The sequence below is a fragment of the Calliphora vicina genome, chromosome 4, assembly GCF_958450345.1.
Source record: "Calliphora vicina chromosome 4, idCalVici1.1, whole genome shotgun sequence".
NCBI lineage: Eukaryota > Metazoa > Arthropoda > Insecta > Diptera > Calliphoridae > Calliphora > Calliphora vicina.
Window position 1 is genome coordinate 41049698 of NC_088783.1, and position 24344 is coordinate 41074041.

Sequence of the window (24344 nt, forward strand, 5' to 3'; positions counted from 1 at the left end):
TTCAAATTCCTACCTTATTCACACTCTATCCATTATTAAGGGCGGGTTTTTTACTTTTGAAGATTAAATAAAGTTTAATCTGCGAATGTTGTTTTTTATGCCGTCGATATTTGCTCTGCATTAAATCCGAAAGTACCAATAGCTCACTAGGAAAACATTCAAAATCGATAACTCCAGCGTTCGGAAGATTTAAGATAAATTATATTTTGCTTTTCGAAAAAATCACACAGCTATTTTTCTTGGAAATTACAACTCCAGAACACTATCAAAATATTTTGTACTCAAGGACGCCAGTACAGATGAGGAGCTATTGAAAGATATACCAGCAAACGTGACGCCATCACGACATGCAAAAGGATTTCTGCAACACCACAGTTCCTAGCTACTAAACAGAGTTATGAAGACTTAAAACTTTTAACCAACATTTAATGGACACCTCAAAACCTATAATTTTAGCATTAAAACTATTTATTAAGATAAGTAAAATTCAGTTTTTATTACAGGTGATGGTGTTCCATGACACTATGGCATAGAGGTAGATGAATTGGTATTGTCGCAGTGTAATATTGTGGGATGAAATGGTAGCTCAACGGTTTCTATGCCTGGATTTATTGAACTGGAAAGCGACAACTGGCCCAATTGAGCGTACATTAGTGCATCATCCATCAGACGTTTTGCAAAAATTTTTTGATCTGGCTTCAATTTGCGGAACGTCACCGCCCACGATTCACTATAAATATCAGCATCATCTTTGTTATGATTCTGGCGGGAGTTTTGGATTTGTTGATGATTAACATCCGTTTGTAGAAAAATAGTTGGATCAAATGCCTGTTTTTTAAAGCTTGGTTCCTGCAAAAAAAAAAGAACAAATTAAAAAAATACATACAAAAAAACAAATTTGAAATTTCTATCCATTCTTTGCCCAATAATACCAAAGAATGGATAGAAATTGCTGAGAATTTCGAAATGAGGTGAAACTTCAAGCACTGTGTTTAACACAAAGGGACCTACATATACTTCATGAACCCAAGTGAGCTGTTCTTCAGTGTTTCTACTAGACGGCTGCCTGATAAATGTAAGACCCCATTCACACTAGGCAATTTAATTGCGCAAGTCTTTTGTTTTTAGATATCAGAGGTAATGTCGGGTTAGGCAAGAGACTTGCACAACTAAATTGCCTAGTGTGAAAGGGGTATAATATCCCCTGATGCTTTAGTCAATCAAAATTGAAGCAACAATATGATGATTTTTTTTAAATTAACCAATCCTGAAAAATTGCCTTTATCAGACTATCTAGCTCCATATGTATGTATTAGTTGCTGATGTTGCTGTTTCCACTTTTGGACAACTTAATAAAAAACCCTACAGCCGGCATAATTTAAGTTATACAGCCCAATTAAGAATAAAAATTCCGCGGGAGTTTTTTCCCTTTTCTCATTTTTCCTATTCAATTTCAATGAGAAAAAACACCCGCGGAACAAACTCCCGCGGAATTTTTTATTCATAATTGGGCTGATAGTATATCAAAATAGAAAATAAAACTTACTTTTTCAATTTCTTCCTCAAATGAGTCATCATCAATTGCAGCAATTTCATCCAGTTGGTTGGTTACTTGATCCCGTAAAAAATCTAAATGATCAAAATACCACAATGTTGGTACATATAAATGTTCGGAGTCTGCACCAGATTTCTCACTTCTTCTAATTTTCTGTAATTCACGTCTATGGCAGGCTCTAATTGCATGATACTTCTTTTTTGTCATTTCAATTGTAGCATTTTTATCAAATTCTTTAAATTTCGATAAAAGTTTTTCCCACGATTTTTGTTTCTCGTTTTTGTCTTTATATTTTTCACTGTTGATTTGCCAAATTGCATTATTTTCTTTTAGAATTTCAATGAATTCAGTTAAAAATTGCTTGCTAACCATCTTCGCAATGAATTCATATGTACTATGTACAATTTGACGTTCCGTTGTAAACTAAAATGAAAACATTGTAAAATGTTCGCGCACAACAAGCCCACAAAAGAGCTGATTTGTTCGTGCTCGATGTCTTGTTACTTGTTCGATGACTATATTTGTTCGATGTGTTATGTTCGTTATGTGTGGAGAAATGGTATGCTGCTAACAAATCACACGCACAAATCTCACTCGTGTGTGGGCAGTTTTAGTGGGTTTGTGCACGAACATTTTTTTTTCATTTTAGTTTACAACGAACCTAAACATCTGTGACGAAACGTCAAATTGTAATTATTATTGAAATTTGGCAAATCAATATCTGGATTACTAAGTCATTAATATAGATAATATGGATATCTAATGATAGATATTTCAAAGTCAATTGCAACGACATATATAAGGTTGGACCTAAAATGGGTCAAAATCGGGAAAAAAAAATTTTAACCCGATTTTTTTTTTTCAACAAAAAAATTATTTTAATTTTAAAAAAAAAATTAAAAAGCAATTTTGAAAAATAAAAATTAAAAAAAAAAAAATAACATTTTGTTTTCCTAAAAATATTTAAAATTTTTATTTTAAAGTATAATTTGGTGAAGGGTATATAAGATTCATCACACCCGAATATATCCCTCTTACTTGTTGTAATTCAAATTTCAAAATCGTTTGGGATTTGAAATTTTTTGTTAAAAAGAACGGTCAGCAAATGTCCTGCAGAATGTTGGATCATCATAAGTCAAATACACAAAGTATACAGAGGCGTCACGAGACAGAAAATAATATAGTTCTATATTTGTTTCATTTTTAGTAACTGCCCTTTTCATTTTGTTTTAGTCTTAATTTTCTGCCGCAATAATTCAATTTCTTTCCGATTTAGTTTGATGCAATCATTTATTTTTGTAATATTTCACTTTTAATTGCCATTGTACATGTGGAGTTTTAGTTTGTAAATGTAAAAAACAACCAAGAATTTTGTTTCATTTAAATTTACACGTATACAATACACACATTTTTATAATTTTCCATTTTAAAAAATTTTGTGCCACAGACTACGAAAAAATTGTCTTACAAATTTATTTGTTAGTTTTGTTCACATTTCTTTGTCTACCAAATTCGTGTTGTATATAGCGTTTTGCTTTAACACATCACTGATATTGTAGTACAAAATATATTGCTATCTCTTTTTATGAGAACTGCCCTAACATCTGATTTGGCGTTTTTTAAACGTCAAATTTGACACTTCTGTATATTCTGTGTCAAATATTAGAAAATTTATTCATCTAACAAAATTGACACTAGATTTTTGTTTTCATCTAGTAGGTATTTCTTACATGATTGTTCTTATTAGAAGTTTTGAAAGTTCGTTATGAATTAAGTAAATGGTTGGAAATTTACACTTTATTGCAAAAATTGCACCAGATGTCTGAATACTTGTAATAAGATACTTACAAGACTGTGAAACAAATCTAAATAACAAACTGATGATTTCGTTTTTTGTTTCATTTAAAATTTTTTAAATTGACAATAGGTTGTGCCGATGTTATTGCCGATTTCAAAGGCACCTCTCCTTTGAAATTAAGTTCCAGATTTGCTGAATAGCCATCCAAAGGCTGGTTGTATTTGGGATACCCCTTTCTTTACATCAGTCCATAAATTCTCGATTGGATTTAGATCTGGGGATAGAGGTGGTCATTCCATCACGTTTATTTTATTGTCCTGAAACCTCTTTTTTTCAAGTTTGCTGGTCATGCTGGAAGACCAAAACCAGTGGAATTTCCTCAGAAACATTACTTCCTGGAGGATATTAAGTGAGACTGTCTTATCCATGATTGTTTTGATCCAATATATGGGTCATATTCCATAGTAGGAAAAGCACCCCCAAACCATAATTTTTAAGGGTTTTTGTTGTCAATTTTAGATTGTTCTCCAAATAAAACAACTTTGGATTCATTTGTCCAAAGAAGATTTCTCCACATTTCAGCTGGCCATTCCAAATGAATTCTAGCAAGCTCCAAACGCTTTGCAACATGCTTACGTGAAAGCATTGGCACTTTTCGAGGACTACAGGCTACAAGTTGTCACCCACGAATAGTTTCAACACTTGCGGACACACTTAGCTCTTTTTTTAGCTCTGTAGCTGGCATAAATGGGTCATGCTTGCATTGTCTGACCAAACGCTTAACCATTAATTGTGACAAAATTCGCTTGCGACCATGTGTTTGAGAATTTTGAGTAAATTTTATCATTTTATTAGAGTAACCAACCAATTTTCTAATTTCAGATTATGATTTATGCTCAGAAACAATTTTTTCCGGGTGTATATTGCTTTTCACTTGGAATTTCTATGAAAATAAATAATAAAAATTTGAAAGTAAATTTTTAATTAGGCTTAAGTTCATTTTTATTATAACTTATTTGTAATAATTCAAAGAATATCACTGAATACTAAAATTTTAGACAATTGGCAAATTGGAATGCATTTTCTACCCTGCCAAGGGCGTCATCAACAATCTTCATTGTCAAGGTCTATTTGTAAATATCATCTATTTAACTTACTATTATTAGGAATTAGAATATGGGAAGCCTAATTCATATTTATATTATTTGTAAATTAGACGAAATTTCAAATATTTTTATTATATATGTGTATTCTTATTATTACAAATTTATCATTTTTTTATTAGTGTTGCTGTAGTCAACCTTTGGTTAACAATTTAGCTATGAATGTTTTTCTTTCTTTCACCTTGGTGTTGATTCATTGAATCAAACTGGAGATTGAAATTTGATTTTAGTCTTTTATTGTGCCTTGTGTATATTTTATTTATAGATTTTTGGTAATTATTCGAACTTTTTTATTTATATAATTTGAAAGTAAATTTTTAATTAGGCTTAAGTTCATTTTTATTATAACTTATTTGTAATAATTCAAAGAATATCACTGAATACTAAAATTTTAGACAATTGGCAAATTGGAATGCATTTTCTACCCTGCCAAGGGCGTCATCAACAATCTTCATTGTCAAGGTCTATTTGTAAATATCATCTATTTAACTTACTATTATTAGGAATTAGAATATGGGAAGCCTAATTCATATTTATATTATTTGTAAATTAGACGAAATTTCAAATATTTTTATTATATATGTGTATTCTTATTATTACAAATTTATCATTTTTTTATTAGTGTTGCTGTAGTCAACCTTTGGTTAACAATTTAGCTATGAATGTTTTTCTTTCTTTCACCTTGGTGTTGATTCATTGAATCAAACTGGAGATTGAAATTTGATTTTAGTCTTTTATTGTGCCTTGTGTATATTTTATTTATAGATTTTTGGTAATTATTCGAACTTTTTTATTTATATAATTTGAAAGTAAATTTTTAATTAGGCTTAAGTTCATTTTTATTATAACTTATTTGTAATAATTCAAAGAATATCACTGAATACTAAAATTTTAGACAATTGGCAAATTGGAATGCATTTTCTACCCTGCCAAGGGCAGGGTAGAAAATGCATTCCAATTTGCCAATTGTCTAAAATTTTAGTATTCAGTGATATTCTTTGAATTATTACAAATAAGTTATAATAAAAATGAACTTAAGCCTAATTAAAAATTTACTTTCAAATTATATAAATAAAAAAGTTCGAATAATTACCAAAAATCTATAAATAAAATATACACAAGGCACAATAAAAGACTAAAATCAAATTTCAATCTCCAGTTTGATTCAATGAATCAACACCAAGGTGAAAGAAAGAAAAACATTCATAGCTAAATTGTTAACCAAAGGTTGACTACAGCAACACTAATAAAAAAATGATAAATTTGTAATAATAAGAATACACATATATAATAAAAATATTTGAAATTTCGTCTAATTTACAAATAATATAAATATGAATTAGGCTTCCCATATTCTAATTCCTAATAATAGTAAGTTAAATAGATGATATTTACAAATAGACCTTGACAATGAAGATTGTTGATGACGCCCTTGGCAGGGTAGAAAATGCATTCCAATTTGCCAATTGTCTAAAATTTTAGTATTCAGTGATATTCTTTGAATTATTACAAATAAGTTATAATAAAAATGAACTTAAGCCTAATTAAAAATTTACTTTCAAATTATATAAATAAAAAAGTTCGAATAATTACCAAAAATCTATAAATAAAATATACACAAGGCACAATAAAAGACTAAAATCAAATTTCAATCTCCAGTTTGATTCAATGAATCAACACCAAGGTGAAAGAAAGAAAAACATTCATAGCTAAATTGTTAACCAAAGGTTGACTACAGCAACACTAATAAAAAAATGATAAATTTGTAATAATAAGAATACACATATATAATAAAAATATTTGAAATTTCGTCTAATTTACAAATAATATAAATATGAATTAGGCTTCCCATATTCTAATTCCTAATAATAGTAAGTTAAATAGATGATATTTACAAATAGACCTTGACAATGAAGATTGTTGATGACGCCCTTGGCAGGGTAGAAAATGCATTCCAATTTGCCAATTGTCTAAAATTTTAGTATTCAGTGATATTCTTTGAATTATTACAAATAAGTTATAATAAAAATGAACTTAAGCCTAATTAAAAATTTACTTTCAAATTATATAAATAAAAAAGTTCGAATAATTACCAAAAATCTATAAATAAAATATACACAAGGCACAATAAAAGACTAAAATCAAATTTCAATCTCCAGTTTGATTCAATGAATCAACACCAAGGTGAAAGAAAGAAAAACATTCATAGCTAAATTGTTAACCAAAGGTTGACTACAGCAACACTAATAAAAAAATGATAAATTTGTAATAATAAGAATACACATATATAATAAAAATATTTGAAATTTCGTCTAATTTACAAATAATATAAATATGAATTAGGCTTCCCATATTCTAATTCCTAATAATAGTAAGTTAAATAGATGATATTTACAAATAGACCTTGACAATGAAGATTGTTGATGACGCCCTTGGCAGGGTAGAAAATGCATTCCAATTTGCCAATTGTCTAAAATTTTAGTATTCAGTGATATTCTTTGAATTATTACAAATAAGTTATAATAAAAATGAACTTAAGCCTAATTAAAAATTTACTTTCAAATTATATAAATAAAAAAGTTCGAATAATTACCAAAAATCTATAAATAAAATATACACAAGGCACAATAAAAGACTAAAATCAAATTTCAATCTCCAGTTTGATTCAATGAATCAACACCAAGGTGAAAGAAAGAAAAACATTCATAGCTAAATTGTTAACCAAAGGTTGACTACAGCAACACTAATAAAAAAATGATAAATTTGTAATAATAAGAATACACATATATAATAAAAATATTTGAAATTTCGTCTAATTTACAAATAATATAAATATGAATTAGGCTTCCCATATTCTAATTCCTAATAATAGTAAGTTAAATAGATGATATTTACAAATAGACCTTGACAATGAAGATTGTTGATGACGCCCTTGGCAGGGTAGAAAATGCATTCCAATTTGCCAATTGTCTAAAATTTTAGTATTCAGTGATATTCTTTGAATTATTACAAATAAGTTATAATAAAAATGAACTTAAGCCTAATTAAAAATTTACTTTCAAATTATATAAATAAAAAAGTTCGAATAATTACCAAAAATCTATAAATAAAATAATAAAAATTGTGATGCATAATTATATTTGAAATAAAGAACATCTTACCTTCAGTTTACTATATTTTTATTTCAATTATTAAATCGATTTTCCAATATTTCTTAAAAACAAGGCAAAGTAGGCTTAATTATCTGATGCAATTAAATTTTTACTGTTCAGAACCACAATTCAGGTATTTTTCAAGTCAATAGTACTGGGAAATTAGGCATTAGGTACGGAACTTTCAATAAAGTTTCGAAATTGATAGAACTTTACAAGACCTTAAAGATATCAATACAAATATGTACATATGTATTAACATTTCATTAAATTAATGCTTAACTTAGAATTTATGTACACACTTTTCAAAGACTTCTATTATAATTGGAATTAATTTTATCACAATGACAGAACCCAACCAACATACAATATAGAAAAAAAATTCACATAAATCATGACATACAAGTAGTTAGGGTGACCATTTTGCACAGCTGTAATAAAAATGATAAAATTTCCAAATAATTTGTAACTTTATACTCCTACTCCGGCTCAATATGAGCGGCTGACATGCTCATTAAAGGAGTGTTTGGCTCATAGACCCCCCCAAATCTAGCTACGAAAAACTTCATATAAAAAAATGGCTCAAGTCAGCCGCGTCGGCTCATGGGTGTTGCCACTGGCAACAAGTGGCAACATCTTATTGAATTTCTTCAATAATTATTGAACAAGTTATTGAATTATTGAAATGTGAAATGTGGCAGCAAAGCCATATATTTCTTAAGCACACACACACTTTTACAAAAACATATAAACGAAAAACCAAAAACACATAACAAAAACAACATACAAAAAATAAAGCAAAAAAAAAGGAAAATAAAAGAAAGAAGAAGAAGAGGAAAAAATAAAACACATTTTGCAAAGAAATTGTAACATAAAAAAAATAAAAAGAAAACAAAACCAACAGCTGTTAAATAAATGGCAACACTGGCAAACATAATAAGTGAGCAAACGAACAAAAACACACCAACAAACATGTGTGTTACAGCATATTAAACCAGAAGAGGTGAATAAAGAAAACGTGTTGATGGTATGAGACGAACTTGGGAGAATAGCGGACACGAAAAAAAAATAGAAATCATACAAACTCAAGCAGGCAACACAAAAAATCATAACGGCTGACTGAAACACACATTAAAAGACAACAAAAGAAAGACAAATTGATTAAAATACTAAACAAAATTTTAATAAAAGTAAACAAATTGAACAAAATTAAAGGAAGTACATAATTATATTTAACAAAAAAAAATTAAAACAAAATTCTTAGTGATTGAGACAAACGAAATTAGAAAAGCAAAAAAAATAAGTACTTTTTCAACATGTTGTTGGTTAGTTGGACGAACATGTTGTAAAACTCAGCATTAAACCTCAAACCTGGTTGGATGTGCGATTGGTTGGCCGGTTTGGTGTGATGTGGTGTGGTTGCCAGGCTGTTTGCGAGCAGTTGTGTGTGTGTTTTTTTCTTCTTTCGTCGTTGACGTCGTCGACGTTTGTGATACAAAAAAAATTTGTTTAAAGCAAGTTTCTTCGTCGTCGGCCGTGCGTTTTGTATTGAATTAAATCGGGTTCAGTAGAAATTGCAAAAAATTTCGTCAAAATTGTGCGAATTTATTGCAAAAAGGTAAAAATTAACAAACCTAAAGTGCATTTGAATTCAAAGAAAATTATTACAAAAATCTAAAAGCCATTTTTGGCCCAAAAATCGAGACTTTAAACCAAAAAAAATTGGTCTGTCTCTAGTGTGTAGAAGAAAAAAAAAATCCATAATGCGCTGTGCTCTTCTTCTTCGTCCTCATCATTATCTTTTATTCTTCTATAATACTGCATAAAAGAAACAAGGAAAAAGTGAAAAGTTATACAAAAATTAATATAAAAATTTGATTTGATACTAAAAGTATTATCTGGTTAAAATAAATCCCAAAGAAAAAAAACGACCTTTAAACGTCTGCTGTTTTTAAACAAACAAAAAAAAAAAGATTGTGTGGAAAAATATCTAACCCTGGTGGCTCTTTGCCATGGAAAATTGTGTATAAATGGAAAAAAAGTGTTTAAAAAATATATTAATTTTCTTGCCTAAATAAAAAGCTAGCTGTAAAATCTGCTAAATCATGCTAAAAATAATAAGAAAATGATTTCCCTTAAATCAAAATCTGTGTAAAAATTGTGAATTTTTATTTAAGCCAGACACACCCTGTTTCTTGACAAATGTTATCTATTCAAGTTTTTATGTAAAATCAAGTTAATATTTAACTATTTAAATGCTTTATTTTTAAATTATTTATTAATTTTCTGTATAAATTTCATTTCTTCCCTTTTATTTTAATTTTCTCCTGCTTGATTTTATTTATATTTTTTCTTATTGTTTGTCAGTGTGTGTATACATGTGTGTGTGTGTTTTTTTTCTCCTGTGTACGTCAATGTCATTTTTAGTGCCTTTTTTGTGCTGAGTTGCCAAAATTTATTGATTTACATTTATTGTTGTTGTTGGTTTTAATTTGTTATCGATTCATTTGGAAATTTATCGTTATTACTATTGGAAAATTAAACATTATTCTTGTGGATTATTTACTCTCATCAGAAAAATTCCCAGCAATTTTAGGGTAAGTGTTAAATTTTATTATAATTTTTTGTTTAAATAAGTAGATAAAGTACCTATACATTAAGTTTTTATATAATTCAGATAATAAGTACTAATTTAGTGCACATCCAAAGGCAGGTAGAGTAGTTTAACCAGGATAAATTTAAGGAATTTTGGGAAAACAGAGAATATGGGTGATTTTCATTACATTTTATATAACTATTCACTTTGTATCAAACAAATTTCAGTCTTATTGGAAAAATTTATACCTATCATAAAGAAATTTTCCATTGCTGTTTTGAACCAAAAAAATACTTTTTAAATGAATGAACTTTGTGATTTTTCTTCCAAATTATCTGCTTCCGTAATAGTACAAATTTTGAAAAATATTGAGAATTACATTTCAGGCATTTTTCAATTCATTTAAATACAATTGAGGAAGTATTTAGTTGAGGAACTTTCGATAAAGTCTCGAAATTGATAGAACTTTACAAGACAAAATGCACAAATTTTTAGAAATGTTGGAATAAACTTCAACTAATCTTTTATATTGCACACCCACATTACTATATACCTATATTCTGGATCCTAATAATTTTCTAACACGATCTAGCTAGTCCGTCCGCTCAAACGATAGATCTGAAATTTGCTACAACTACTCTCTTTTGATAAGGTTTGTTTGGTATTGAAAATGGCCAATATCGGTTCATGATTTCACCTAGCCTCCATACGGAATACTGGTTGAGCACACCTTAGAAAATTTTCCAAAAATTAGTTCTAAGTACTCTGAAATTATACTGTAAAATGGCGAAAAAAGCTTAACATTTGTTCCTAGTCCCCATAGAAAATGACTTGGAAATTCATAATTGTCTTATAATAATTAATATCGTGATGAAATTGGATATAAGCAAGTTTTACACGATCTTATCTACCAAATTTTGTAAGGAACAGTCCATAATTGAGTCTTGCCTCCATATAATTCCTATATCAGAAAAATATTTTATTGTCACATATTAATGGTGGCACTGCCGAATATAACACTCTTACTTGTTTGGGTTTACATTCAGAATGTTAGACTTACATTGATCGGAAACTCTCCTGTCAAAGACCTAACTCAGTTGTCAAAAACCTAAGTGGTGAGAATGAATTGGTGATGTTTTCAGTAATTTTTTTTAGATTCCGCTCAATATTTTATTAGATTCCTTTTAATTCAAAAATGAACTTATTATTTAAATAGCTTGCTAACTGGTATGTTGTCAGAAATAATCAAAATTCTATAATTAGTTGCTGAAAATAAAGATTGAAATTTGCTGAAATAAGTGTGTGTTTAATCTAAAAATACTGAAATATTTATTGTGAAGTATTAAAAAAGATAAAGTGTTAATAATTGTTAAAAAAAATATCTATGAGTCATAAGTTTTGTTTCTATGATCATAAGTTTTATGTGTTGTAATTAGAATTAATCCAAAATAAGCACGAAAGCCATAAAAATTCAAGCACTTAACATTTTGTTGGAATTGGACTTGAATGCTAATGTAATTATGTTTTAAATATTAAATATTTCAAATATGGATTGAATTTATGTTTCCTTTTTACTGGTGAATGCTTGCTTTCAACTTAAATTCCAGCAAAAATGTGGTAATAAAAAAAAATATAGATCTGTCTGGCAAATTCAGAAGTAATTTTGAGAATTTCTGAAAATTCGGTGGAAAATGTGCAAATCTGTCTAGTATATGGTGTCTATTCCTATGTCTAGACCTGATAAATTGTTGTCAAGATAAACGTAAAAATGGATAACTGTCCAATTAAAAAATTATCAGATTTAGGCTTCATTTATTAGTTTTATTGCTTCGTTATGACAAAATTGTTAGTGCTTTTGCTCAGAAAACTTGCTTGACAACAAACGTCATTAATTGTTATGATGATAAATATTTGTCAGGTATAGACAGGTGATTGCAGCACAAATCAGAAATTGTGATTTTAGTCAGAATGAATTAAAAAATAAAAGTAATTATGTTGAAATTTTAAATACGGATAGAATTTCGTGTAAAATTTGTAAATCTGACTTGTGCTGGAATAATGGCAATTGATAGATTCAAAGAATCAAGAACGTCTTAAACCTAAAAATTGTGAAATATTTATTGTGAAGTAATTTAAATGATACAAATTATTAATAATTGTTTAAATTTCAAAATCTTTGTTCCTAAACTTAACAATTTTATGAATTTTAATCGGAATTATTAAAAAAAAAGAATTTTTGAGAATTCCAAAAATCTGATTAAGATTGCATCACAAATCTGGTTTGAAAGAGCTGAGTGTTAAAAAAAATGCATTTCAACAAATTTATTTAATTCCTTGTAGGTACTTTTAAACGGAATTAGTAAAAATTACTTTAAGAATTCTCGAGTATTCCTGAAAATTTGGACTAAAAATCTGCAAAAAACTAATCAAACTTGGACTACAAATAAAATGTTTTGAAAATAATAATTGATAATAAGTGCAATAAAACTATTTGTAACAAAAAAAAATATAAATTTTCATTAAAATTTGAAAAAAAAAATTAAATTATTAAAATCAGATTCTGAACTAAAAGTTTTGCCTCGAAACAAGAATATTTAAACAGTTTTTGTGATATTATTTAAATAAAATGATAATTGTAATAAATATAATGAAAGCTCTGTTCACTAACTAAAATCTAATACGAATTTTAAAAGTTTTCAAGTAATTAAACCTTTTTTTACTATAAATAATCACAATAAGCATGTTTACTGGGATTCAAGTCGAAAGCAAGAGTAATTTAAGCCTTGAATTATAGTTGTATTACACTTTATACCAAGTTAAATGGTAACAAAATTCATTGTTTGAAAAATATTTAATTTTTTTAAATATTTTTCAAGTTTAAAACATAATTGTATTTGCATTCAAGTCAAATTTCCACAAAATGTTGCAAGTGCTTGAATTTTTGGGGCTTTGGTGCTTATTGGGATTAAACAAATTTCAGAATTTTGTGTCAAATCCTTCTAGTGCGTAATTACAACTAAACAGTTTCGAAAGTTAACTGCTACTGCAATTTATAATAAAATTAATGAAAAAATTTCAAAATAATTATTTTAAAAGCTATAAGTGAAAGGTGCCTTAAATGTTTAAAATAATCATATAAAAATAAATGTAAATTTTCTTAATATTTGTGAAAAAAAAAATTTGGACTCAAATTGTAATAATTTTTAAAAAAAATTTGTTACTGGGGCCGAATAACCGCTCTCGTGATCGAATGAACTATCGTTTCGAAAAATGATTTCGATATCGTAATTATAACAAAATGTACTAAATTTCATGCTCAATATCGAATGCCGTAATCTCAAATTAGAAAATTACGATCGAATTTACTCGATATCGAATGCGTTAAGCAGTGAATTAATAATAAGGATAATTTTTGAATTGAATTTGTTAAAAAAAAATTGTTAATATCAGCTATTTTAAAATTTCGAGTGCTTTGATAACTAACTACATTCGAACATACTTATTTTTTCATAAGAAAGTTGTTGAAATTTCTAATCATTAAAAATAATATAGTGAGTGATAACAAACAATTGTGATAATGATAAAGAATTTGTGAAATTGGTATTTCCGTGAAACTATTTTTATAAAAATGTTTGATTAAATTGATATTATGTACCTATGAAAATGTACCTATTCTGGAAATTTTTATAAAAAGAAAAGGCAGACATTTTAAAATTAAATTTGTATGGATAAAAATTGGAACTTTTTAGCCTATGTTTAAAAGAGATTTGTTTGATTTTTTCTTGTTCAGAATCGATAAATTTTAGGAAATTAAGAGAGAAAAAATTTTATCGTAAAAATAAATTTGTTGGTAAAAAAAAAATATTTTTCCTCCGTTATGAGGAATATGGACAAATATTGCAGTATTTTTTTTTCATATTTTACAGTATAATTTCAGAATAGTTAAAACTAATTTGTGCAAAATTTTATCAGAATTGCCGCATAATCAACATATTTATGACTGCTCAAACAGTATTCGAGGCGGACATTTGTTTGGGGCTAGGAGAAATCATGGACCTATATTAACCATTTTCAATACCAAACAAACCTTATCAACAGAGAGTACTATTGTGGAAATTCAGCTGTCATATAGCTCATTTCAGACGGACATACAGTGTTTTATAAAACTTTTCCAAATATTTCATTAGTGGCCTAAAATCTAAAATAATTTTTTTAAAAATTTTTAACATTTTTGTAGTATTTTATTTGTATACTTTTATTAACTTAATTTAACAAAAAACAAGGACATAATTAATTAAATTCTAACTCCCGTATTCATAAAAAAATTTTAAATTTAAACAATGTTTTAAAGCAAAATTTCCATACAAAATTTGATTTTAAAACGTTGTTTAAATTTAAAATTCGTTTATGAACAAAACGGCATTGACAAAACAATGGAAACTTAGGTATTATTTTAACAAATATGGTCAAAACTTTGCAATAACTCAATATTTTGTTGGGTATCCCTTATTTTTTATAACTGCTACACATCGACGATGCATTGAACCAATTAAAGAGTCAATGGTCTCCTCCGATAAATCTTCCTTCCTGGTGTAATTTTGGGTCCTTATTTTACGATCTACAATTTCCCATAGATTTCCTATGGGATTGAGATCTGGCGATTGGGCAGGCCACTTCTAAACACGTACCTCGTTGGATTGTAACCACTGAAAAAATTTTAGGTAAATCGGTTGGAGTTAAGACGTACCGTGCCGCAAGCCCTCTGAAGTTTTGAGATGCATTTACAAGGGGAAAAAATGAATTTTTTTTCAGTTTTTGTACAAATTTTGCCATTAAAAAATTACTTTTGTAATTCAATTTAAAAGAATCGAAATGTGTACGTAATTGTCGTTCTAATGAGACATAAAAAACAGAAATCGGTTAAAAAATTTTAAAGTTATTAAAAATTCGCCAGGCCATTACCGCGTGTCAGGCAACTAGAAGAAGAAATGTAGGAACAAAATTAACATATTTTGAGAAATATTAAAATAAAAGCTGATTTTTACTTAAAATATATCCATATTTACTTGTATATTCGCAGGTATGGCCAAAAAAATTAATGTTTTTAACGGCAGTTTCAAAACTCCATTTTCAAATTTTTAAAAATTTTGTTAAACAAATTTCAGAATTTTTTTTATCATCTCATTGCGATTTATTGAGAACATAATAGGGAATAAAAATATGAAAAAATTATGAAAATATCTCTCATAGTTTTTCCGTACCTGCGATTTAAATTTTGAAATTTTCGAGAAAAACCAATTATTTGGCGAATGAGCTCTATTTCCTTACTGTTATAAATTTTAAGTAAAACCAATTCAGAATATTATAGTCCAGATAATTTTAAGCATTACTAAAATTGGAAAACCCTAAACCTTAAATCGTGAAGGTCAAAGGTCAAATTTTTCAATATTTTGAATTTTTAATTTAAAGAGCGAAATGTTGTATACCTATTATTGGGCCGATTTTGATGAAACTTAACAAAAATATAGAACAAAGCCTAGTATTTACAAAAACAGCAGAAAAATTAAAATTAACCCTATATAGCACTTGGGGTTAAAATGAACCCAAACTTTTAAAATCATAATTTTTTAAAGTTTAAAAGTTTCCATTGTTTTGTCAGTAGTGAAATAGTGAATATTTTTAATTTTGTTCCCTTTTTTCAGAATATAATTAATTATGTTGTTTGTTTTTCAGTTAATTTATATAAATAAAACTATACAAGTAAAATACTAAAGAAAAAAAAAAAATTATTTAAAAAAAATATTTTAAATTTTGAGCTACATATGGAATATTTGGAAAAGTTTCCATTGTTTTGTCAAGCAATGTATAACACCATAGTAAGTTGGACCTACAATGGGTAAAAATCGGAAAAAATATTTGTTAACCCGAATTTTTTTTTCATCAGAAGTTTTTAATCGCTAAATATTAAAACAAAAAGAATTTAAATTTTAAAAAAAAATATAAATTTAAAAAATTTAACAATTCGAAAATTTTTTTTTACAAAAAATTAAAAAAACAAATTTAAAAAAAAATAAATTAAAAAATTTTTTAAAAAAAAATTTTAAGAATCAATTCGAAAATTTTTTTCCAAAAAATTAAAAAAAAAACAAAATTTAGTTTACCTTAAAAAAAATTAAAATTTTTATTTTGAAGTATAATTTGGTGAAGGGTATAAAGATTTGGGCACAGCCGAATATTAGCTCTCTTGTTTAAAATAATTTTTGTTTGGAATCGTTCAGTATAACTTTAGGTTTAAAAAATCACATGACATTGTAAAAGGTAAGGGGGTGGGAACTGAAAAATACTTGCTTACTTTTAATATTTCCTAGCTTATCTTAATTTAAACAGATTTCATAATTAATATTTTTCGATTTTTTTTATAAATAACTAAACCTTGTATAAATATTTCAATGACTTAACGACTTGAAATTCAACCCTTGCCTAAAGAAATTATTAACGAGTGTGTTTTTTTTGTATACCTACCTACATTTATAATTTTATTTTAGATGGAACAAATGTTTGATCCTGATAAACTGGTTTTATCTCAAAAAATATAAAAGAACCTTTTTTTGTTTGTCTTCATATTAGTAGGTATTTTTTGTTTTTTGCTCTTTAATCTATTCTAACGAAATTTCTTTCAAACATGCAATATACGAATAAAGAACAAAATTCTTCAAATTAAATAAGAATAAAAAGTTTATACCTATAGAATTTGTTGTAGAATGCTTTTGTTACCTTGCTCACGATACGCTTAAAATAGATTAAAAAAAAGGGTTAGAGCAGCAAAAAATATTTGAACAAACAAAAAAAAAAAGATGTGTTTCATAAGAACAAATTAAGGTGAAACGCAATTAAAGGAGTTTTTATTTTTCAAAAATATAGATTTCCAGGGATTTCTAAAGTAATACGTTTTGAATGGAGAGGAATTCATGTGGAAATATGAAAAAAAAAAACAAATTAGAAATGGATGATTCTGGATATAAAGGCAGTTAAGTAGTGTAAAAATGTAAAGTGAAATTTTGAAATAGAAAAATTATGTTTTGAACATGATGATTTCAGAGATTTTTTGGATTTTTTAAGCCAGAAATTGAAGATTTCTTGTATAGAATCTAAATAATAAGTAAGAGTGCTATATTCGGCTGTGCCGAATCTTATATATCCTTCACCAAATTATACTTCAAAATTTATAGGCCAAAAATCGAGGTTGTCTTGGGTTTTTTCTCATATCTCTGCCATTTGTGCAAAATCGGTCCACAAATGGCTGAGATATGAGGAAAAAAACCAGGACAACCTCGATTTTTGACCTATATCTGGATTAATAAGTCATTAATATAGACAATATGGATATCTAATGATAGATATTTCAAAGACCTTGTCAACAACGTATATAAGACCATAGTAAGTTGGACCTACAATGGGTCAAAATCGGAAAAAAAATTTCAACCCGAATTTTTTTTCGCTAAATATTAAACATATTTTAAAAAAATTTAAAAAAAAACTTAATTTTTTCGCTAAATATTAAAAAAAAAAAAATTAAAAACAATTCGAAAAAATTAAATTTTGTTTGCTTAAAAATATTTAAAATTTTTATTTTGAAGTATAATTTGGTGATATGTGGAATTCTGTGCGTCATAGGCAAGAGATTTAGCTTTACTTCTTTAATGTGAGAGAGAGGGTTTGTGTGGTTCAGAAGTAGAAAGACAAAGATCGCCCAGGTCAGCCAAAAAAGTTGGAAGACCAAGAATTGGAGGCATTACAACCATGAAGATTGTTGTAAAACTCAACAAGAGTTTGCAAAATCATTGGGAGCTATTTTAGCAGCAATTTCAAAACGTTTGCAAGCAGTAGGATTCATCCAAAAGCAGGGAAATTGGGTATCATACGAATTGAAGCCGAGAAACCTTGAAAGAGGATTTTGTATGTTTGAAATGCTGCTTGATCGCTTTAAAAGAAAATCATTTTTGCTGCGAATCAATACTTGCGATGAAAAATGAATCCATTGCGATCCATTACGACCCGAATCGTAAGAGATCGTCAGTTCAATTATGAAAAAAAATCCCCGGGAGTTTTTTTCCCTTTTCCCATTTTTCCTATTAAAATTCTATGTTAAAAAAACGAAAAGGGAAAAAACTCCCGGGGATTTTTTTTCATTAATTGGGCTGCATATGTGAAGCCCGGCTAATCAGCCGAATTGACACCAAAGACAAATATCCAGGGCGTTATGGTTGTTGTTGCAGCCCATCACAAGGAACCTGAACCGAACCTAACTGATTCGTTTGAAGCTAGCATTGGCCAAAAACCGCCCAGAATATGCGGCCAGATACGAAACCGTAATATTTTATCATGAAAACGATAGGCCACATATTGCAATACCTGTTAAAAACTATTTAGAAACAAGTAAGAGAGGTATGGTATATTCGGCTGTGCCGAATCTTATATACCCTTCACCAAATTATACTTTAAAATAAATTTTGTTAAATATTTTTAGGTAAACAAAATTTAATTTTTTTTTAAATTGTTTTTCAAAATTTTTAAATTTTTTTTTTTTTGGAAAAAAAATGTGTGACAAAAAAAAATTTTTATTGAAAAAAAAATTCGGGTTAAAAAATATTTTTACCGATTTTGACCCATTGTAGGTCCAATTTACTATAGCCTTATCTACATCGTTGCAATGGACTTTGAAATATCTTTCATTAGATATCCATATTGTCTATATTAATGACTTAGTAATCCAGATATAGATCAAAAATCGAGGTTGTCCCGGTTTTTTGCTCATATCTCCGTTATTTTTGGACCGATTTTACTTATTTTAAATAGCAAACTTCTCGAAAGCATGTCTGACAGAATTATTGAAGATTTGGATCCCGAAGATATCTGGGGTCTTCAGAAAATTGATTTCAACAGACAGACGGACATAGCTTAATCGTCTCCGCTATCTATAAGGATCCAGAATATAGGGTCGGAAATGAAAAATGTAGAAATTACAAACGGAATGACAAACTTATAATTAAAGGGGTTGAGAAGTTCTGCCTCAATCGCCTTATAGGCTACACCTTGCCCCGTCCGAACGCTCTCTCTGGGAAACGCTTCATTTCAGAAAAGATTGGCTTGATTCGTTCTTGGTCTCAAAAGATGTGGAGTTCTTTTGAATCGCAATACTTTGAATACATAAGTTTATTTATTTTTCAATTCTATGAAAATAAAAGCTAAAGATTTGAAAAAATCCTGCATTTTTAAGTCATATATCCAATAATTTTATAATTTTAAAGCAATTGGACTATCTAGGACAGGCGCATATCCAGTTCATCCATTTGAGGGACCGTAAAATAAATTAAAATTTTACATTTTCCTTTTTTATATTAAAACTTTTTGGTTTTGGGATGGGAAATTTATTTTTTTCACTCCTCTGGATTCGTGACTGATCTAGGAAATAGATGCACCATAAATATGCAAAATATTTGGGTCTATCATACAAAATCCCAACTATTTCCATAGTAGAAGATATATTTGCAAATACAGGACATTGAAAACCTAAAAAAAATTGCTGAGACTTTATCCCAAATTATTATTATTAAATTAATTTTATGTAGACAAAGAATTTCCTATAAAAAAAAATTCCACAATATTTTTACCTAATTCCTAAACGAAATTAAGTTTTATACGGCTGTTATTTTTCATTCCTTTCTAAATTTGTTTAGCAATTAGCATCGATTTTCTGTTTTGCAACAAAAATTTAAAAATTTTATAGCCACCTTGTCGTTTTTTTCTTTTTATTTCCATTTACTACTTATTTTTTTTCTATATTTTTGCGGTTGTTGTTATATTTACATTCTCCCTATATTTTTTTTTATAAACCTCTAATACACTTTTATAATCTTTTGTATACAAGTTTTTTTTACGAATTTATTTTATTTCTCAATTTCCACACAAAAATTATTTCCGCCACTTGAATACAAACAAACAGAAAAAATATAAAAAAACAACACTTCTCTATGTCTCGTTAGTTGACTGACCATTATGCTGCCGCTGCTGTTATTATAACTTTTTTTGTGTTTTTTTTTTAATTTTATAGTTTTTTCGTTAAATGTCAAAAAAATACGTGCAAAAAATATAAAATAGACTTGAATACAGTTTTTTTTTCTTGCTTGCTTGAAATTATAAGAGATTAAAGCAAAAAAAATAAAAAAAACGAGTAAAAATGAGTCTGGCTGTTTGTAAATGAGTTCACCTCACATTTAAGCATCATTAGCAAAATTGACAATAAATGAAACAGCAACAAAAACAACATTTATGTATAGCTAGAGATGTATGCATGTTTGTTTGTTTGTACTTTAATCATAAACAAACATCATTATCATCATCGTCATCATCCTCCTCATCATAGAAAATATTATGAGAAATTTAACCATTTAGAAAGAGAGCCAAAGATAGTTAAAGGGGAAGTTTAAACAGCTGTATATTTTCTTATTGCTTTTTTTTTCTTTAATAGTTAGTTGTTGTTGTTTTCTTAAGTATTTCTTTTTTTTAAATACCTCTTCAAATGATGAACTGTCAATCATGTTTTTTTTTGCCGCATTTTCTTCTGATTTCTTGTTTTTCTTGCAACTGTCATTCACAGCTGGATAATATCTCTAGTGTTTTTTTTTCTTTCTTCTTAAAGCAGTGATTAACATTTAATTTGCTGTTGGTTTTTTTTTTGTTTGTTTGAAATTTGAAATGTTTTAATTTTATATTTTAATTGCAAACAAAACTAGTTATTCTAAACATTTTTGTAATTTAATTTAATGCTTTCTTGGCAATTAACTTAGACATTAATTGCTTTATATTATTGTGGGATTTATGAAGAAAAAATCTCCTGAGAATTTTAGAAAAACTTGAATTGTACCTAATTGGTTTTGAAAAATGAAGGATTATGGAAGTTCTAAAATTGTAAGAATTTTCCACAATAAACATTTGAAGCCATTTTTAATTTGATTAATGGCTCCTGACTGAAAAACACACAAATCAAAAACTTCCCTTTAAGAAAAATGTTTGGTATTACCACTATTTTGAAAAATATTGAAAATAATTTTTGTTTGAAAAAATTTTGAGTTAAAAAATATTGAAACTATTTTTTTTTTCAATAAAAATTTTCATTGAAAAAATTTTGGGTGAAATATTTTTTTTTGCAATGAAAACTTTTTTTCACCCAAAAATTTTTTCAATATAAAATTTTTTTTATTGAAAAAACATTTTTTTGTTTAAACAAATATTAAAAAAAAAATTGTATTACGCTCTATTTTGAACAAGATTGAAAATATTTATTGTTGGAAAAAATTTGAGTGAAAAAAAATTTTTGGTGAATAAATATTGAAACAATTTTTTTTTTCAATAAAAATTTGTATTGAAAAAAATTTTTTATTGCAAAAATTTTGGGTGAAATATTTTTTTTTGCAATGAAAACTTATTTTCAATATTAAATTTTTTTTTATTGAAAAAACATTTTTTTGTTTAAAATAATAAATTAAAAAAAATTTGAAAAAAAATTTTCAATATAAATTTTTTTTATTGGGAAAACATTTTTTTGATTAAAAAAAATTGTCGAAAAAAATTCGTGTTAAAAATATGTTTCCGATTTAAGTCCATTGTCTAAAATTAGGCCTAAAATTAAGGTAGTCGAGGGATTTTTGGCTAGTAGGTGTCAACCGAAGCTGGACTATACTATCTGCTTATTGATTTTGAATGTTAGTTATTTGGGGGCTTAGGAAAGTTGATTTCAACATAGAGAGGGACAAGGCTATGAGGTCGCAAATGAAAGCTAGATATTACAAAACCACTCATGGTGAAGGGTATTGAAAAAATGACACATCAATCATATAGAATCGTTTAAAGTCATGACTGACATCCTTTCAATATTTAAATAAAAACCTAATGGGACTTATTGTAGTGATTTTAAAATAAAACAAATAGGTATTTTTAAATTAATTACAGTAATAAATTTGTGGTGGTTTCTACTAAATATTTTATATAACTTTTATAACGTTTCACTGGAAACAAAAAAACAGCTGTATGATTTCCCATCAAATAATAATGATGACCTAATACTCATCATCATATTGGTGGTTTTTTTGTAGGAGAGAACATTATAAATCATTTAAAATAATTGTGGTGGAGATAGCTATAAATTTATTACATTTAAGTACTTCTTTATATCTTTATAAATAGTGGCCTAATAAGGATTAATTTTTTTTTAGTAATTTTACATTTTTAGCTGGCAAACTTTAATTAAAGTTTGATTGCGAGAAGTTCAGTGGTTGAGAAAACAATGGAAACTTTTGCAAATAATTAATTAATAAACAACAATGTTTTTTTTTTGCTTCGAAAATGTCGAATTTTGTGCCAACAAAGCGTTATATGCGGGAAGTTTTGCTTTTCTTCCGTGCTTGTATGGACACAACGAAAAAAAAAGTAAACCACTTTTTACCATTGAAATTGATGGTGCAGAGTTCCCATAATATTAATCAAGCTTAGTATTGGCAAAAATAATGCTTGATGAGCAGGCGAAATTCACTTTTTTTCAAATTTCAGTCAGGAGCTAGTATGCTATCAATTGTTGTCAAAAACATACTAAATGACGCAGCTTATTCAAATTTTGATAGGAGTCAACTGACAAATGCCTGTTGGCAGGAGCAGTATTAAATTAAACAAGTAAGAGAGCTGTATTATTATTATATACCCTTCACCAAATTATCCTTCAAAATAAAGATTTTAAATATTTCTAGGTAAACAAAATTAATTTTTTTGGAAAAATTTTTTTTTTTTTTAATTTTTTGCGAAAAAAAACTTTTGGTGAAAAAAATTCGGGTTAAAAAATTTTTTTTGCCGATTTTGGCCCATTGTTTTTCCAACTTACTATGATCTTATATACGTCGTTGTAAAGGTCTTTGAAATATCTATCATTAGATATCCATATTGTCTATATTAGTGAATGGTATGAAAAGCTAATAATCGATTTTCGACTTTTCGATCAACCATTTTCATATCGATTTTTACAGTCGATTAATCGAACCCAATAATCGATTTTTTAATAATCGACCTGCATTTTAGGGAACTATAGCAAATGACACATATACTCTATAATTGCGGATTAAAATCATATTTTGGAAGAGTATTATAACTCCTTTATGTTGAGGTGCTCATTTTATAAACCGTAAAGGCAAACATTTAACAACAATTTTATGGAAAAAATTTCGTAGCTCTTTTTATAAAAATTTGTTAAGGTTGAAAAAATTTCGCATTAAAAAATGAGGTCCTCCGAGAATATTTTCCGATGTCAAATTCCGATGCAAATTTTAATGAAAGCAAAAATCGTAGACAATACTAAAAATTCCGGAATTTTATTTCTATTTCGATTAATCGTTATCAAAAATCGATTTCAGTATAAAAATCGGAGTATATAATCGATCACGAAATAATCGTTTTTAGACCCTGAAAATCGATTTTCGACCATAATCGTAATCGATTTACCATTCTCTAGTCTATATTAATGATTTATTAATCCAGATATAGGTCAAAAATCGAGGTTGTTCTGGTTTTTTCCTCATATCTCAGCCATTTGTGGACCGATTTTGTTGATTTTAAATAGCAAACTTGTCGAAAGCATGTCTGACAGAATCATTTGGATCCCGAAGATATCTGGGGTCTTCAGAAAATTGATTTCAACAGACAGACAGACGGAAATGGCTTAATCGACTCCGCTATCTATAAGGATCCTGAATATATATACTTTATAGGATCGGAAATTAAAAAAGGAATGAAAAACTTATATATAACCTTCTCACGAAGGTGAAGGGTAAAAAAAAGTAGCGGACTTATTGACCCACCCTTGCAGTTTTCAAAAATTAAGTTTCCATTGTATTTGTATTGTATGTTTCCTTTGTATTGTCATTCGCTGTACAAATTAATGACTTGATTAGCTTTTGACAGGAATATTTGAATTATATTTTAAAGAATTTTAGGAATTTACTTAAAATATTCATTAAATTTATTTTTGACACTAAGC

General features: G+C 27.6%; 2 protein-coding genes across 3 annotated transcripts in view; one reads left to right on the forward strand and one right to left on the reverse strand.

Moving 5' to 3' along the window:
- Positions 1–497: 497 nt before the first annotated feature.
- LOC135958790 (uncharacterized) lies at positions 498–1958 on the reverse strand. Its single transcript, XM_065509688.1, has 2 exons — positions 1547–1958; positions 498–849 (listed from the first exon to the last, which is right to left on the reverse strand). Exons 1-2 carry the CDS (start codon positions 1925–1927, stop codon positions 523–525), a joined length of 708 nt encoding a protein of 235 aa, XP_065365760.1. The 5' UTR covers positions 1928–1958; the 3' UTR covers positions 498–522.
- A 6633-nt stretch (positions 1959–8591) lies between these two features.
- The window catches only part of Smr (Smrter), a 158341-nt gene continuing 142588 nt past the window's right edge, over positions 8592–24344 (forward strand). For both annotated transcript variants that reach the window (XM_065509724.1, XM_065509725.1), the window contains exon 1: positions 8592–9286. The gene's annotated coding sequence lies outside the window, so the exon portion shown is untranslated. The remainder of the gene's footprint in view (positions 9287–24344) is intronic.